Genomic DNA, 19696 nt, shown 5'->3' on the forward strand with positions numbered 1-19696 from the left:
TCAAGAAAAATCCCCCCACAAATTATAAAAGAAATTTTTTGTTCATTATGAATGGGAATTACACAAATGGATACGATGAATGTACACTATTTCGGCAATAGCGTCCAATCTTTATCAGCATCTTCGCGAGCCCCTTGATCATTTTTATGGTTCCGTAAGTCGTAACCTAAGGGTAAAAACGGGACCATAGTACTTAGATTTCGCCGTCTGTTCCCAGATTTTTTCCTCCAACAATCCCCCCAAAAAATTTCACTGCAAGAGGAGTAACTCTCTGTCTTAGACTGCAGTAAGTAAGATTTTAACTGAATGCACTCATTCACTAAATGTTCGTCTACGGCATTTGGATAATGCGCCAACCTTATGATCGGATTTTTTAAAATTCTATATAATTTTTATTATTGACAACTAGCTGTTGCCCGCGACTTCGTCCGCGTGGACTTCAGTTTATAGCGCGCGATGTCAACAAAATTGATGTCAAAACAGCTGAGCAGTGTGCACATAATATTTCATGTTTTAAAATTAAACTCTTTATATTTTATGCCAAATTTTAAAGCTTATTTAGCCCCCCAATTACACAACTTTACCCATAAACTATTTATCATTGGTAGGTTTAAGGTTACGTCACTGTATATAATATAAAGTACTGATTTATTAAATAACGTAAATAAGAAATAACAATCGAAAAAAATCGAAACTCGTGTATATGATAATACCACCTCATATAGAAAAATGTTGGGCAAGCGTTAGCGCGATGTAAGAGACGCACGGCGCCATCTAGTATGAATTTTTGGAACTAACTTAATTTGAACAAATTTTCGTATTTTCACCCCCTTACAACCGTTTTTTCCAGTAAAAAAGTAGCCTATGTCCTTTCTCAGGCTTTAGACTATCTGTATACAAAATTTCATTACAATCGGTTCAGTAGTTTTGGCGTGAAAGCGAGACAGACAGACAGAGATACTTTCGCATTTATAATATTAGTATAGATAGTATAGATATCGTCTATTGGTTTCATTTCGGTTGGGGGCCCTATGTATTCGCGGGGCCCTGGGCTGCAGCCCAAAAAGCCATATAGTAGATCCGCCCCTGACTATAAGTTTGTCGTTGACTCCTATACTTACATGTATTTCGTTTATTAAATTATATTATGTACTTACTTATCATTTTAGAGAAAGCTACGATGACAAAAACATTGTTATTATTAAAAACGTAGTGCTATCCCACAGAGATATCCCACAATCGTGTCGCATAAAATAGAAGACACAGTTTAGTGATCGAAGGACACAGTGTAAATATAGTTCGTCACGTCACGTTTTAAATTAAATAATGTTTAACTGTCTAATAACTTCTATACTCTGTACTCGCGCGTTTAGCAGGAATCCGTTAATTAAGCCTATTTGCTCTAGATAAGTCATAAAGATGCGTTTAATAGGTACTCGTATATCCAGAATAGTCAACTTTATGTTGTATCTTTGTATGCTTTGTATTCGTTGGACTGTTCACTGTCTACAATTTACAATTACATTGAATGAATCAGTCATTCTCGCAACATGAACCGCGGCGGACGTACGCGCGGGAAACAGTGTAGTCGCACGTAAACTTATTTAACTTTCACTTATGTTGTAACTTGTAAACATTGTCCAAGGCTCTTTAATAAAATTTAAGATACAAATTCATAAAATCATTCCAATCAAATTCACAAAGTGAATGAATATAAAACAGGAATCAGTGCAGTTTAAAGTGAAGAGACTGTGACAGTGAAAATAGTTGTTCCATTTTATTACCAGTGTTTATCAATCAGTTTTCATACTGGACTCTTCTAAATTTAACCGGGAGTTTACCTTAAACAATGGGTAAAGATTATGGTGAGTTTGGACCTATTGTTTGAGTTTTCCCACACGTATTTTTTAAATCTATTCCTGTTTGGTGAAGTTCTTTTCATTGTGAATTGCTTTGTACTTCAAACAGTGAATGTAAGTACATACATTCATAGCCGCATAATGGCTTAACTACATATTATTATTATTATACCTATTTATTGATTGCATAAAAACAAGGCATTCTTGCAGTAACTACAATGCAAGCTTAAATCTAGGGTAGGTCAAGTAGGTACCTACAATAGTTTTTGTTAATTGAAGACATGAGTGGAAGAAGCAGGTAAGTATCAGTTAAAAAAATTGACGTTTTTTGCATAAATGGAGGCTTTAAAAGTCCGGGAAAATGATTTGTAAATAAAAAAAAATCTGCCAAGTGCGAGTTGGACTCGCGCACGAAGGGTTCAGTACCATTATAGAGCAAAATAGATAAAAATGTTTTTTTTTTTTGTAATGGGTTTTATTGATTGATTTATTTTATTTAAATATTATTATTAATTATTAAATTATATAAATACAAGTATTTATTTCATTTAAACATTATTATTAACTATTAAATTATAAATACAACTGAGTATTTTGTAAACATTTCAAGTGCCTATCTAGTACCTATTGCCATAATATTGATATCGAGCGAAAAAATTGCAAGAAAATACGTTTGTTGTATTTGTTGTTATAGCGGCAATAGATAAATTATACACAATCTGTGAAATTTTCAGAAATATAGCTATATTTAGCCGTTCTTGAGATATAGCCTGGAGACAGACAGACGGACAGACAGACATCGAAACCTTAGACGGGACCCTGTTAGTCCCGTTTTTACCCTTTGGGTACGGAACCCTAGAAATGTGGATTTTGTGATATACCTATAATAGCCAGATGATTATCATCTGGCTATACATATATCACAAAACAAACAAACCTTTGTGACTTAGGTACCTGCTTCAAATGATTATGAAGCAGGTACCTAAGTCACAAGGTTTGTTTAAATTATGTATAAGGGAAAAAATTAGTAACATTTTATAACATTCCTTAGGTATGTTATAAAATTTTACTTATCTGGTTCTTCCACTCATGTATTTAATTTTATTGTAACGTCTGCAATTCTGCATATAATACTATGAAACATTTCAAACATTCAATTTTAATTTGATGAATTATTTTGTCCGATGGGCCTACACCAGTAACAAAAAATATTGCGGTAGGGTTTCTCAACCTTTTTTCGTGCCTTCCAAGTCCCAACTTGAGACAGCAAAAAATGTTCGGCCGCGGCATTCTCGGCTACAATTTTTTTTGCTTTTTTTAAACCGAGTAATGTAGATATCGTTGAAAAAGCACAAAATGTATGTGGACTTGGGCCTTAGCAGGAACGTATTGAACAGCTGCTGCTGCAGCTAACCCTGAACCCATAACAAACGAAAATTGTAAGTATTAAAATTGTTACAGTGCCTCCTAGCTATTAGGTAGCATTCTTGTTAGGTACCAAATTTACTATTTAGGTAACACCCATTCTTTGCCATAAAGTAGACCGTATAACTTCAAATGATACTTATATATTTTAATTAAAATTATTGACTGGTCATTCTAGAGAATTAACTAATTAAGAGGCCAGGGGCGAGAGAAATTAAAAATAGGTATTTGAAAATGTATTGCTGTCTCACCAATCTCAAGTCTCCCACCGCAGAACGCGATAGAGACAACACGACAAAAGCTCTAATAAAAGAACAGAAAATCTTCGATTCGTTGTCCGCTGAATCCTTCTCCAAAACTTAACTGATTTAAGTACTTTTTCCATTAAGAATTAAAGCAAGGCTTGAGCTGTGTTTCTATGTTTTATTTATTTTTGTATATTTTAGCCAGTTTTGTTTTCTGGGTGTTTGAACATAGAAGAAAATCTGGCAATTTTTTTGGGTTTTTGGACGTTCTTATCTTTTTACCCGACTACGGCGAAGCAAAAATGAGGGTATGATTTTGGCCTGTATCATGTATGTATGTATGTGGATATATGGATGTTCATTTGTTCCCTCGTAACTTTAAAACTACTTAAAGCATTTGGACAAATGAGGTGTCGTTAGAAGCCTCTTGACTGTCCGCTGGTTATAGGCTACATGAATATTGACATTAACACGTTAAATTGACTGTAGCACCATCTAGGGGACTGAAAGTAAAGAACAAAAAAAAATATATTTTTCCTGACAATGTCGTGTGGGGTATCAAAAGAAAGAGCTTTATTAGCACATTTCAAATATGTAAACATTATTATCATTATTGAGTTTTGATAGGAACGAAGTTATAAGGGCGCACCCCCCCCCAAAACCCCCCATCCCTCGTGGAAGTGTTATCGCGTCGTTAATGTTGAGTTTTGATTCTCCTTTTTTGGAAACAAGGTCATTAATTAAAAGTGAAATATAATTGTACCCTAAACTAAACATAAGTACACAGTAGTTGGAAAAAAATTATCCATCTCCTTTAAAATTATTATACTATGCTAACACGGACTAAGTCGCGGGCAACAGGTAGTGAAACAGAACCAAATAAATTGTTAAACATCCTCATGATCCTCGATCATTTGAGGAGTTGGATTGTTTAAGATCGAGTGAATCTTAGCCCCAAAATAATTGAAATAAAAATAAAGTTTAAAAAACTAAAACCCGACTACTAAAACACGCTCTAAAAAGTACGAAACAAGAAAATAGTTTATATAGGGATATGGAAATGTTTAAAGGATAGCCGTGGTCGTATGCCACCTATTAGAGCAAAACAGATTCATTATATTATATAACTATGTGTTTGACCGAGCTTCGCTCGGTATCCGATGAAAATGACATTTTCTAGAAATGATTCCTAGCTAGATCGATTTATCGCCCCCGAAACGAAATTTAGTGTGTAGGGGACACACTAAATTTCATGAAAATCGATGGAGCCGATTCCGAGATTCCAATTATATTTATATAATCAAGAATTGCTCGTTTAAAGATATAAGTTAAAGGGCATACATACGACCACGGTTATCCTTTAAACATTTCCATATCCCGATAAACTGTTTTCTTGTTTCGTACTTTTTAGAGCGTGTTTTAGTAGTCGGGTTTTAGTTTTTTAAACTTTATTTTTATTAAATAATAAAATTATGAAAAAAACGAAAACATAGGGGCATGCTAATAGTGGCCATAGATATTCAGGAAAAAAATCATAACTCTACCGGCATTATCCAGGGAGGAAACAGGGGACAACGTTTGTATGGAAAAACGGCGCGGCGGTGTGGACTCCTCAGAGTCACTCCTTAATGCGCACCAACTATGAAATTCGTTTTAAACGTGCCTCATCTTAAAACATTTCCGCGGACCGTAGGCATAAATATTTTTACCGTCACGTTCATGTTGTACTATTTATTACGTATCGATACAACTGATAAGGCAATTTATGTATGAATAATTATTGTGAAATACTTGCAAGACCCCAATTCAGAATTCTCATACCTATTATTACATCGATTATAAGTAAGACAGAAGGTAGAAGGGCACGGACTTATTATTCAATATTAAGTATAATGTTGACCGGACTTCGTTCACAGATAAATTCATTGCAAAATAAAATATGTGCAATTTATTTAAATAATTTATCCTAGGTTTTTTCTTGGGACTTTTGATCTCAAAATTTAACCCATCAATCACCAAGCGGCACCCGGCCATGGCTGTCGCATAACAATTGAAAATCTATTGTGTCTACGATTCCCACGATCGAGGTAGGTACAGGATTTCAATACTGGATGAAAATCGTTGGTACGAGAATTAGGCCACCGATCTAATTGTGATCTTCAAAAAAAACAAGTAAGTAGTAATTGTTGTAGTAAACTAGGTTACCTAGGCTATAGCAATCAAGGATCTCTATAATGGTTCCTAAACTGTGTTTCACCTATCTCGCTGTGTAATTCGTGCATAAAATGGTTTTATAGCTTTAAACAGGAACCCTGTTGTGTATGCTGTAGCCGAGATTAACAGTAGCGTCTCAGATTAAAATATCTACAGCGGCAACTCGAAACAAAACCTTTGCTATATTTTATAATTTTGGGGGTGGCTAAATGCTTACCCAGGTATATTTATGAAATATTTTTACAAGCTGGTTTAGAAAAACTTACCCGACTTTATAAAAATACTTGCAAAATTTCGAAAAAAAAATATTACTTATGATCCGCGGAGTCATTAGTTATCTATTCACACATCGGACTTAGTAGTTAAATCGCTACGAAGGCATTTACATACGAACACAGACTGTTAAAATCATTACCCTTTTGGCACAGTATTACAAAATAATATGTAATACAATATTGTAATAGTAAAAATGTGTTGCGACAATACCTCCAAATTCCAATTAAGTAAAGCTAATCGCAGCCGTTTGTTGATAATGTTCGTCGTGTTATTTTCCCGTGACTCATCAGGAATTGCCTTTCTCGTAAAGTTGCGTCAGTAGCCTTCGCTAGTTACTAGGCAAAGCACACTGCACAGCGCATGTTTATTTCGATTCATCATCATCAACGACGGTGATGTCCAATCTTTAATATGGTCGAAGATTTCAAAAACTTTGCATATCAAATAGAGACCCATCTTTGATGTGCAAAGTTTTTGAGAGTTAACCTAATTACTAATTAGTTAAAAGTTTTGCATTACAATAAATCCTTGCATTAACCTACTATAGACTATTGATATTTCTCAAAATAAACAGAGCAAAACAAGTACATAATGTAATATTAGAATATTATTAACTTGTTTATGCAGGTGTAGAATTTCATGACCGTCGTAAAGATAAGTATGATAAAGTTACCGCTGTAATAAGATTTCAGTTCACTTGCCTCATTCCTGTTACTATGCAAGTATGCAACCTGTGAGAATTTACAAGCTTGGCTCAAATTTCTATTTAAAACTTTTTAACACTGCACACTGTAAACTTTTGTAAACTCGAGATAAAATAGAAACAGCCAAAAGTTAAAAGACAATTGCGCAAAGGTAAACAGGAAAGCCGGTAAGTACGGCAGCGATAATTATGTGTAACGAGGTATTCTTTCTGTTATAATATCAAACAGATACGCTATCATAGTGAAAATAAACATGTTATTCCCCTCAACTAGATAACTTATCTCTAAAGCCTCCTTTTAACAAGCGAGTAACCATAAAAGGCGTTGCGATTGTAAAAATATACAACAATACTTTTTACTTAGCGCATAATCCATGAAATATTAAAAAACAACCACATATCCCACTTTTACATCCCACTTCTGATGTAGAGCCTATAACATACATGACACACTACCCTTGGCGCTAGGCTATTACATTTTGCAAATCGTTTATTATGTTCAATGATATTCAATCCACGATAAACTTTGACCAAGACCAGCGCAAGCACATATATTTCTCCCTACATATGCAACATGCCCTTTGTTCGAGAATCGAGATGCATCATGCATAGCATAATGTTTATCACTTTGAGATTTCATATCTCCATAACTTAATCCATCAAGGTTTCAAAGGTCACATACAACAGGTAGGTATGTGAATTATTACATCAGTATGTGTTAGACGTAGTGAGAACTCTGTCGTGCTGTCGCAAACTAAGCGCAAACTGTTGATTTTTCCCGGCTCTTTCATAGGCTCGTTCGCGTTCTTCACTTCGTTAGTGCATGTGGACTTGTTTGTATTGTTTTGTAATAGTGATATTAAGTGATTATACTTATTTTACTGTGTCGGATACTATAAAGGATATTACCACTTTGTATCTACTTATTATTAGAACTGGTACTTGTGACTCTAATGTTGATTTTACTGACGTAATAGTCCAATAAAATTACGGCTCAAAATGGGTTAAATAAACATGAAAGAACACAGTTTGAGGATTTTAAGGATCGATAGGGGGGTGTATTCTGAGCATAAATTCCAATTTGAGGGGTTCCACTAGGGTTGCCAACCATACTGTTTTAAACAGTATTATACTGTTTTTCATTAAATTATACTTTTTACTGTTGAAGAAAAATAAAGTATACAAAATACTGTTTTCAGCATCAAAATGTCAACACTTTATTATGGCGTATTAAACCATGACGCTCAGACTTTTTAAATTTCAAGTTAGATTTGACAGAAGCTCTAATTAATTCCTCGATCGTACTGTTCATTTTACTAAAATACTGTTGAAAATACTTCAGAGATCTGAATATACTTTATTTCTTGCCAAACAAGATGGCAACCCTAGGTTCCACTGAGGTCAGCTCAAGGTGATTTCGATGGAAACGCGTTTAATCCGATATCTCGAGAATGATCAGTGTTAGGCAAAAAATTGTAGAGACCTTTTCTCTTCCAAATTAAATTTACTAACTTTTTTATGTGAACCTTTTTTTTAACATTAATATTTTTTAACTTATTACTCCTGCAAGGCAAAAATTTTACTTTTTTTTCTATTTAAAAAAAATCGGCTAAGTGCGAGTCGGACTCGCGCACGAAGGGTGCCGTACCGTTATAGAGCGAAAATAAGGAAAAAATTGTGTTTTTTTGTATGGGAGCCCCCCTAAATTATTTATCTTATTTTAATTGTATTATTGAATATTAAAGTACGCATATAATTGAGGATTTTGTGAAAATTTCAAGTTTCTATATGTTGCCATTATGGATTACGAGCCAAAAAGACCAAAAATATAACGTTTCTTGTTGGGGCTCCCAGCCCCCCTTAAATAATAATTTTATTTTGTTTTTAGTATTCATAGACTTCTGAAATTTTCACAGATTATGTATTTCTGGTGGCGCTATAATAACAGCGCCACCAGAAATACATAATCTGTGAGAATTTCAGAAGTCTAGTTATAGCGCTTCTTGAGTTCTGGAGACAGACAGACAGGCAGACGGACAGACAGACGAACAGACAGATGGACAGACAGACGGACAGACATCGAAGTCTCAGCAATAGGATCCCGTTTTTACCCTTTGGGTACAGAACCCTAAAAAGTAAAATGTTTGCCTTACGGGAGTAATAAGTTGAAAAATATTAATGTTAAAAAAAGTTTCAGATACAAAAAGTTAATAAATTTAATTTGGAAGAGAAAAGGTCTCCACACAATTTTTGCCTAACACTGATCATTCTCGAGATATCGAATTAAACGCATTTCTATCGAAATGACCTTGAGCTGACCTCAGTAGAACCCCTCAAATTGGAATTTATGCTCAGAATACACCCCCCCATTCGATCCTTAAAATCCCCAAACTGTGTTCGTTCATATAATATAATAATAATATCTATGGACGCTTCACACCACGTCAGTCTGGCCCCATGCTAAGTACCTAAAGGACTTGTGTTACAGGTACCAGACAACGGAAATATATTTAATACTTTTATACTATAAGTACATATTATATTTAAGATTTTTCTTATATCATACACATATTTAATACACATCCAGACCCGGGAACATTGAAAACTTTTTGTTCCGTCGGCGGGATTCGAACCCGCGACCCCCGGCTTGAGCTACCAACGCGCTCACCACTGAGCCACAGAGGTCGTCATGCTTATTTATTTCGTAATTTGATTGGACTATAATGCCTACTTGATTATAATAGGCATCTACAGTAGGTTCATAGTTTTTTTGTCGGTTTTTACGAGTGATCATGCTGTTGGTAAAGTATCTTTAGTCCTCCAGAGGAAAAGTAATTCATATTATTATGGTCCACTTACGACATCGACAGTCGAGTTATATTCATACTAATTACACATAATTAAATTTAATTTTGTCCCTCTTATTATTATTTATATAAGACAATATTTTTTTATAGAAATAATTACAATATTCATGTGATTTTTTATAAAAACACAACAGTATCCGGTATGAATGTTTGATATAATATGACTGTTGTACGAAGTTTAGCATTTATTTAGTTGACTATTATTAATATTCATATTTAGAGCTCTGGCTTTATGATAAGCAAAAGCTGATAGCATCGATATATCAGTAACATAAAATAATCATAACTTTCATGACGTCACTGATTCCAGTAAAAAGTAAGTTTTCATTTGTTATGCACATGATAAGTCAACTATTAGTACCACGATAGCGTAATACAATATCGTAAATGTACATACATAATTAATAATTACTTATATTCGTGCAATTTTAATTTTAAAATGTAAGCAGGTCTACCACATTGGGACCCTTAGGAGTGTCTGACGTAATAGTATGTCGGCATTTGAAGTTATTTAATTTTTGGGATAATACTTAATTATTTTAGAATTAATTTATTATGTCGTTACAACCCCTCAGTCAAAACGCTTGTACGGTGTACCTATCAGGATTCAGAATGTTAATTAATATTGAACCCATCAAATCACTGGAAGGAATTGTTTATTTAGAAATTAGAATGTAGATTTAATAAAGCATTCCGAATTATAATAATACGAGCTTTTCCCGCGGCTTCGCTCGCGTTAAGAAGTATTATTCATCCCCTATTTGAACCCCTTGGGGTTGGATTTTATCAAAATGCTTTCTTAGCGTATGCCTACGTCATAACATCTACCTGCATGCCAAATTTTCAGCCCGATCCGTCCAGTGGTTTGGGCTGTGCGTTGATAGATCACTATGTCAATCAGTCAGTCAAGGTTGTGGAAGAAACTGTTTACTGCGTGCCTTTAAACGAGTATTAGTAAATTAAAAATATAATTCAATATGTTATTTCAGTTTTTGTATTCTTATTTGTCTGGTCATTAATCTTTTCAGTCTACATCGTCTAGGGCGTTCTATCCTTAACCCTATTAGGCTCATTTAACCCATCAATCCCCAAGCGGCAGCCGGCTGCCGCATAACAATTGAAAATCTATTGTGTCTGCGATACCCACGATGGCGGTGCTACAAAAAAATATTGCGACTACATTCAGGAGGGATGGGATAGTAAAGCGCCCGACTGGTTGGGAATCCCTGATCTGCACCTAGAGACAGGTAGAGCTATACAAACACATTTAGGGAGATAAGCCAGCAATTACTTAGGTGTATTCATGTACACCTAATTATAATATTTAAGTACTTACATGCGCATTACAAAATAATATATTTACAGAAAAACCTTATAATTCACCAGCGTCATATATTTAATGATAACTGTGACAAGGAATACATTTGATAATGTTTTGATTTTAATATTATTTTAATCTAGTAGGCGGCCCTTCACAGTATGACGAGCAAATATTTATCATTATCACTTTAGATGTAGATAAAGTCGAATCGATAGAGTCATGACTCAGGAGAGCCTAAAATTTTAGAGATATCAAAATTTTCGTACTTGTCCAGGTGTATGTTGCTCGTATTGAGATTTATTAAACAAAAACTAAATTACTTGTGTTTAAACGTGTAGTTGTATTGAAAATGTAAAAGAATCGTCTTATGTGAAGTTGTACGGAATGGGTTGGTGCGATAACTGCGTTGTTTCGCCGAAAGAATCGAGTAAGTTTTGAGCAAGTTTTGAGGTTAAGTTTGAGTCATGTTGAATAATAATAAGAAATTGTGACTTTACATGAGGACTGACGAGTGACGTCGATGTTGTTGTTAGCGCCAGCCGGCAAGGGCTTTTCTCTGTACCTATCTACTAACGGCCGTTCCCAATATTTGATCTATCTCTGGTTTTGCCCTACTAGAGATAGGAATAGCTCACATTAGACATTAGAGACATATATTTTATGTCAATTCAATGTTAGCTGCGAATAATGCGATAGGTTGTATGTCAAACCAGAGATAGATGGAATATTGGGAATGGCCGTAAGTCAATATTAAAAAGTATTGGAGTCATATTGTAGGTTATCAATTTGAAAGATTTACCGCGGGTAAAGCAGACAAAGGCTTGCAATTAGCATTCAATTTGAAATTAAAACAATGACACATATTCTAATTAGTATAAGTAGATAGGATAAGTAAAGGCATTTTAATTCCATTGTAAAGTGATAGGGACAAAATGTGAGGAAATTGCTTTTCTTTCTGCTATTTGCCAAAAAATTTTGGTGCTTTACTTTTAAACCCCCAGCTGCCGCATACTCGTAACAATTGAAAATCGTTTGTGTCTGCTATTGCCACGATCGAGGTATTAAAGCAATAAATAATAATTATTTATTGCTTTAATACCTCTTTGGTGATATGAGGCAATATTCAGGACCGGATTTATATTTTTTCTGAGTATAGGCCACTTAAATTTTGCCGCCCCTATGTACGAACTGTGCCGCCATTGTACGCAGCTGCCGCCCATAGGCCATGACCTATACTGCCTATATCTACATAAATCCCAGAGCTGACAATATTTGTATTTTCAGGAGAGCCGATAAGATACGACCCCGACTTCAACGGACCTATTCACAATCGTTCCTGCACTGACATCATCTGGCTAATCATCTTCATCCTATTCCTAGGAGGATGGGGTTACGTCGGCTATTACAGTGAGTACAACTATAAAGGGCGAAAAATACACACAGACAAGCATAGAACCTGAAAAGAAGAAGAAACTTTGTAAGTTGGCTAAAGATAGATGCAATCAGCAGCTAACGGAATGTCCACTATTTATCAATGACAAAATGGGTGAAATTATCTTCATAATATGTTTGCATTACAATGATGTATGAGTACAACACCACATCATTGTAATTGGACTGTACCGGACTACCGGGTACCCTCACCATGCGATATTACAAGTTTTGTCTATTTCAGGCATAAAACACGGCAACGTCGAGAACTTATTAGCGCCAATAGACACCGAAGGTCGACGGTGTGGGCTCGACGCTGGCCTTGAGAATCGCAGGAACCTACTGTTCTTCAACATTGTGAAGTGTCTGGCACCGGGGACACCTATTACGGGATGTGCGACGAGACAGGTATTTATCGAAGATATCTTAAGCGCTGACGCTTACGAGAGTTTTAAGACAGACTGTTGCAATACGAAGGATATGAAGCTGCGTACACTTGAAACAAAAACGTCTCATAGACGAAACTGCCTCGAAGCGTCAAAATTGGCTGCGTCTGACTAACTCTTGTTTTAAGTCTGATTTGGCTTAATAGTCAAGACTGACTAAAGTAGACTTTTTGCCTTAGTAGGCCTTAAGCCAAGCCAAAAATAAATTTCTATTTCAATGCTCAATCTGTATGTACTAACTTTAATTTTCTATTGCAGGTCTGCGTTTCACAATGTCCCTCCGAAACAATTTTGTTCGAGAAAGACATAAAGACCAATCCTTCGTCATTCAACACACTGAGATCCAAAATGGTGTGTACATATGACATAGACGTCCAGACTCTTACTGCTGACAAAGCTCTGGAATACATAGAACAGGACAAATGCGCCAGTTTCATAATACCGAGTCAACCAGGTAATGAAATTTCAATTTATTTAAATGCAGTTGAAGTACGACAGGATTAACTATTTTGAACATCTCCAAAAGAAGTGTTAAAACTAACACGTGGTTTTTAATCAAAGCTAGTGTGTTAAGCGTGTGGCATGAGTCATGACGGTGTTCCTAGATCGCTAATTGTGCCGCATGTACTAATAGAATGTGAATAGTCAAATCCCGCTGCAGTTCTGTTCCGCTGCATCGGCGACCTATCACCGCTGCAGTGCAAAGACACGACGGGCAAAAGCAAATGGACAGGGAATAGCGACACGTGCGTTCGCAATCCAGAGGAGGCCCGAAAGTCCCTGCTCAATCAGGCCACGGCCCTCGACTCGTACATCGGCTGGATCGCGGCCAGCTGGGTGACCTTCTTTACGAGGGACGAACGAGAGACCCATGTAGTACGTACGCTGCATAGCACGAAAATCTTTTGCACGCATAACTGCATGTGCATCGTGCTTCGACTAACATTGGACAGACACCGTCGTTTATGAATTTTAGTGACTTAAGAAAGGTACAGACTGGTTTCTTAGCAAAGAAATAGGGGATTCTCCTTTATAGAAACGGGAGTTTGGGAAAGAATCCCGTATTTATTTTCTTAGAAGCCTATTTGCCACGGATCGAAACGACCCATCGTTTCAAGAGCCTTATTGCTTTAACTTCACAAACTTTTCATATTTTACGACCTGAAATTTTGAAAGACGAAAGGTGTCTGACCAAAACTAACAAATCTAATAATTAGTATACGAATATACTATCATTAATATGTACAATCTTCCACACAACACCGCATGTATACTCACTAATGATAAAACGAAATTATGGAACAGTGTTGGGTCGGTGCTTTCCAAATGCCACGGAAGTGATAAAGGTGGCGGAAGAACTGTACGAAGCTGCCGAGGGCGCCTTGAACTCCACCGGGGTGTCCGCAAAACTGGCAAGATTATTAAATTTACAGCAGGTACAATTAAAATTTTTTTCAATTAAAGGGTGTAGAAGGGTCAGAGAGCATTAATATAATAATTATTATTGTACTCGTAGGTACCAAAATTGATGTGCTTGCAGGTTTTGTTTTTCAATTAAACAGATATTAAATTCTTAAATATAGCTTAAATTGGTTAGTTTTTGATTTAAAAAATATTTCATTCAGTCAGTCATTGATAAACCAGCTGGGTTCCTTGCATTACTAATGGTAAATGAGTCGCTTTTAAATGACATAAAGTTAAATATAGGCTTTACAAAAATATAGACTAACATACTAAATTAAAGACGTTGCTGGCTCTTAAAATGAGACTTGACCGTGCCTGCCTTTATGATTCATTTCTTCCTTGATCATAGATTTTTGACATTTGCTGAGAGATTGGATCCAATACGGTCATAGAAATAGGTGTTGCCAGTTATTTAATATAAAAAAGAGTTTTTTATTTCTTGTTCGTTAATATGTTTCAAATGTAATTATTTTTCTAATTATATACTTCGATAATCTTGCTGAAATAACAAAAAACAAGCCATATTAAAAATGACGATGTCTTTTGACAAATCGAATTCTCTGAGATCTAGTAACCCTGACGTCAATACCTGTCAGCGTTAGCGCTCTCCATTGGCTATTGAAACCACATATGACGTAAAATAGGATCAATGAAATATGATAATGTAATACGCAGATATGATCAAATGATCATTTATATTAGATCCTATATATGATCATAGAAATAATCCATAAGGCACGGTCAAGTCTCAGTCAAGTCAGTTAAATAGTCATTCATCACTCATCACTGTAAAAATAATTAGGTACGCAAATAATAAAATGTAAGTATATTGTATAATATAGGTAAGTACACCACTTTTTGCAAAATAATATGTATTAGTAGTTAATACTATTAGTAACGCATGCCACAATACATTATAGCACCTAATACCTAAGTAGCTACTAAGTCCAATTAAGAATTACTTAGAAATCAGTACAATACCCTCGTTTCTCCCGCAGTAAATGTCGCTATTTCGTTTCCACAATTTTATCTGAGGAAATGTGATAGCTATATTTCAGAAATTTAATTTTCTCATTTTTTCGCAACTGCATATCACGAATTATGTACTTATACTATTACAACATATAACATATTATTATTTTTGATTGGGTAAATTTGTGTAGAAACGCAATTATTTATTAAAAGCATAAAGCACATTTAGATATAATATGTAATATGTAGAGTTAATTTGGGAGTTAAAACTAAATAAGTGTCACCCTCGCTTATCTTTGAAAGCGGAAATTGATACAAATATTCACTGTCACAAAATATGAACATAATTTACTTAAATGTCCTTTTTGGAAAATGGGACACAAAACGACCGTACATAACGTGATCAAAATTACTTTATGAATTACTTTACATTGTTCATAGGTAGGTACATGCTTTCAGTAAATTACGACCAAATACCAATAATAGATAAGTATATTCAGGAATAGACGTTAACATATTTTAGCCTAATGTACCTATAATGTTATTATGATCAATGATATTCTATGTTACTAAGTATTTTAGAAACTCATTGATTATGATGCTACCTAATCTCATTATTAATATATTGTGATCGCCGGGCGGGAACAATTTCTTCCTTTATTAGTGCCGTTATGTGTAAGTTGTGACGGATATCAATATTTTCGTATGCGTGAGAATGGACGGGATGCTTTTCGCCATTGGCCGAATTTCTCTGCCCGACGACTCTACAAGTTAAGCAACTAATTACTAATTACATTCTGCAATGTGCTTGTCGCCATTTTTACCGAATAATAAATAAACCGAAATACAATAGGTGGTAAATAATAAGTACATACAAATAGCTAATAAGGAGTATTCACATTACCAAATATAGGTTTTCAAGAAAGAGTTAAGCTGCTTTGACTACGCCAGAGCCCAGAACACATTGCCTTCGTAACTCGACCAGACTCTAGAAATTATTTTAGATCTTATAAGTTTTTTTTCCATCACAGCTATCAGCACAGATCGTGCAGGATCTAGTGCAGTCGCGATGGTTCATGGCCGGGGCTCTGGTGGCCGTGGTGATAGTCTGCTTCATCTACATCCTGCTGCTGCGGTACGTCATCACACCCGTGGTGTGGAGCAGCATCGCTGGACTGTTCGCTTTACTTGGATTTTGTAAGTTACTACATATATAATCACGACTGTATAGTATATTACACATATATAGTACGAGCTAAGAGCATAGTCGTCGTCACATAAATGTACGAATTTTTTTTGAGTTGCACTCTTAAGCTGTATATTACAACGATACCGAGTCGGCCGATAATTAAGTTTGATGGGCTATACGATTGCCTTCAAACTTAACCATCGGCAAACTGTCGGCGGTCGGCTGATAATTAATCAGTACCACGCGCGCACACGCCGCCGATTGTTTGGTCTGTCGGCAGAAATCCGAATCGTGTAAAATTTTCCATTCAAAAATCTATAGCTATGAATGGAATCGTCCGAGAACAATCGGCCAACTGTTGTCTAGTCTGCGCACTCAACGCAAACCCAACTGTTTAGTTGGCGTAGTGTGCCCGACCAAACTATCGGCCGATAGAAAGTCTGCAGTCTAGGCGGGGGCTCTAACATAATATCGTTAGACGTTATGTGTAAAGTAACGAGGTTTTTTGTGAAACCCCTTCATGAAAACAAAAAGTTTTTTTTTTATCTAGCTGACAAAATGAAATGCAACTTGAATGAGTACTCTGACCTGTTGCTGACGGAACCAATTAGGTACATGATAATAAAGCCATTTTGCCACGCCTCAAACGAAATCATCTACATAACAATTAGCCTCTGACAATGGTTACGTGGCAGAACATTTGACGGCAATCGGCATCCATAACATTATTTGCGTTGTGTGCATATTTTCTCATCATTGTATGGGTGAAATTCAATTGTTAATGCTTATTACCCGACTTGGGATAAAAAGAGAGCAAAATAACCCGCTACAGACTGAGAGGCGTAAGATTCAAGCCTAAAATAAGTCTTAGATATTTAAGGACTAGCTATTTTAGTTCTGACATACAAATTTCAATCCTCTATTTAAACCCCTTATGGGTGGAATTTTGAAATATTCCTTTTAGTGGATGCCCACTGCATAATTTATTATTATGTGGAATACGTGCGCGAAAATTCATGATTCTTAATTAAATTTATCGATGAGTAAATCAGCATTCAGCTTTGCAGCCTTTTATAAAGATTATACCTAATAGGTGTTATATTTTTCAGGTATATATATGTCGTATAAACAGTACGAGCACTTCAAAGCGAATCCGGTGGGCCTGTACCAAACGACCAACTTGAAGGGCTACGTTCAGTCCATATTTTCGAAGCACGAGACATGGATGGTCATTCTTATCGCTCTTGCGGTATTCTTTGTTATTCTGTTGCTGGTTATTGTGTTTCTCAGAAGCCGCATTACTATTGCAATTGCTTTGATAAGGGAAGGAAGCAAGTGAGTAATCTACCACTGTTTTGTAGACATTTTTGTTTGCCTCAGTTATTATATACTCAAATTTTGATTTGTAAATTAGTAATTTATTGTCTTTATTTGCAGTATTCTTTTTTAATTTAAAAGAACATCTAATAGGGCGACCTAGCAAAATAATTGCCGTCAGTTCTGCCTCTATAAAAACTATTAATTATTATTTATGTTTTCAGAGCTGTGACCTCCATCAAGTCAACAGTTATTTTTCCAATATTTCCCTGGTTACTGCAATGTGCTGTTATCGCCTATGGTGTACTAGTACTTATGTACTTGTTGTCTATTGGAGATTCTACATTTCGAATTGTGAATATCAGAAACGATACCAGTTGCACCTGTAATGGCGTTTACACAGAGGTAATTTGAAACTTTCGTCAGATTAAACAAAAACTTGATATGCAACGAAATGCGTCGATATGTAATAGAAATTCAAATGTAAAACGGCTAAATGGTTTTACTTATGAATCGTCAAATTGCGCATCATTTAATTTTTGTGTGACTGACCCTTAGAGCCTGTCCACATGGCGCGTTGCGTCGACGCAGCGCTGCCGTTGCGTTGTTTTACATACAAATAACCAAGGTGATCACACGGCGCGCTCCGTCATGACAGCAGCGCGCAACGCACAGGAAGCTGGAGGGGGTGTTGACGTTAAGACTGCTTCGTGATAACGCTGCGAAGTGCGATGACGCAGCGCCTGTGTGGCCACCTATGCGTTAAACGGCAGCGCTCGGCCGACGCAACGCGCCGTGTGGACAGACTCTTACGGTCAATTCAGACCGCAACGCGACGCGTAGATGTATTTCTACATTTGTATTGAATTGTCAGACTTCAATTGCGAGAGAGTCGGAGAGACGTCATGCAAATCTGTCTGTCGCGCTGTCTGAATTGACCCTAAGATGTCATTGTCAGAAGTTTGCAAGTTTACAAGGTCGCTAATTTGAACAATATCCTTGACTTTGGCTAAACGAATGATCTAGTTAGCAGAGCATCGCATGTCAGGAAGCATCAATATTTGGCTTGCTTGCGTGTATACTGTATACTTAGTACTCTCAAATCGAATTTTACGCCTTTGTCTTGAGTCTAGATGATTCTAAAACTTGTTTATTTTATTATTGTTAAAATGGCCTACATTAAACGTAATAGAGACGTTGAAATTAGTCTAATTACGTCACAATTTACCTAGTTTCGTCGTTATGCATGACTAAAGAATAATGCTTGAAATACGACTTCTCGCACATAAAAACCTATATGAATAATGAATATTACGTAAACTGCTGCTAAGCAACTGCTTAGCAGCAGTTTACGTAATATTTTACCATAATAGGGCATGTATTTAAATCAATATCTGTATATTCCCTTTTCTCGATCAAAATATTTGAAAGTTCCACCAAAAATACTGACTTGCACACTAATTATGCACCCTAAATAATGCGAATTCAGCATACTATTTAAAGTTATTTGCAAAACTGTTTTACTGAACGAATACTTAACTATTATTAAAATTGTATATCTAACAATTCCTTAGTTCAACAAACATACTACAACTTTTTAAAGGAAAACCATCACCTAAATTACTTTTAGGAACATCATTTATTCTAAATAAAACCCAATTTAATCAGTTATGTTCATATAATTAAGAACACATAAAAATCATCAAGTGCTAACTTAACATGGACTAAACTTTAGCACAGTGAATGGTAACTCAGCTTATAAACAATAATAATAAACAATCGGCAAAGAGCGAGTCGGATTCGCGCTCAAAGGGATCCTTACCGATATATTGCAAAATAATTAACCCTCCGGCTTAGGAATTGCACTCTAGGGGTTGACAAGCTACTAAAGAAAAAAAAGAAAAAAACAACTGGCTTCAATTATGAGTCGACGTACTTCTGGGTGGTTCACAAAAAAGTAACCACGA

The 19696-nt window shown here is 35.7% G+C and overlaps 1 protein-coding gene across 4 annotated transcripts in view; it reads left to right on the forward strand.

Moving 5' to 3' along the window:
• The first annotated feature begins 1519 nt into the window (after window positions 1-1519).
• The window catches only part of LOC121729802 (choline transporter-like 2), a 31184-nt gene continuing 13007 nt past the window's right edge, over window positions 1520-19696 (forward strand). Inside the window, exons 1-9 of one of the 4 annotated variants that reach the window (XM_042118429.1) lie at window positions 7480-7555; window positions 11185-11337; window positions 12195-12317; window positions 12586-12749; window positions 13046-13241; window positions 13449-13663; window positions 16255-16420; window positions 17522-17747; window positions 17954-18134. In XM_042118429.1, the coding sequence (XP_041974363.1) occupies window positions 11295-11337; window positions 12195-12317; window positions 12586-12749; window positions 13046-13241; window positions 13449-13663; window positions 16255-16420; window positions 17522-17747; window positions 17954-18134 (1314 nt within the window). In that variant the 5' untranslated portion in view covers window positions 7480-7555; window positions 11185-11294. Of the gene's footprint in view, window positions 1866-7479; window positions 7556-11060; window positions 11338-12194; window positions 12318-12585; window positions 12750-13045; window positions 13242-13448; window positions 13664-14092; window positions 14224-16254; window positions 16421-17521; window positions 17748-17953; window positions 18135-19696 lie in introns of those variants that run through there. The other 3 variants (XM_042118430.1, XM_042118428.1, XM_042118431.1) reach the window with 3 other exon arrangements.

The sequence above is a fragment of the Aricia agestis genome, chromosome 8, assembly GCF_905147365.1.
Source record: "Aricia agestis chromosome 8, ilAriAges1.1, whole genome shotgun sequence".
In the NCBI taxonomy this organism is placed as follows: domain Eukaryota; kingdom Metazoa; phylum Arthropoda; class Insecta; order Lepidoptera; family Lycaenidae; genus Aricia; species Aricia agestis.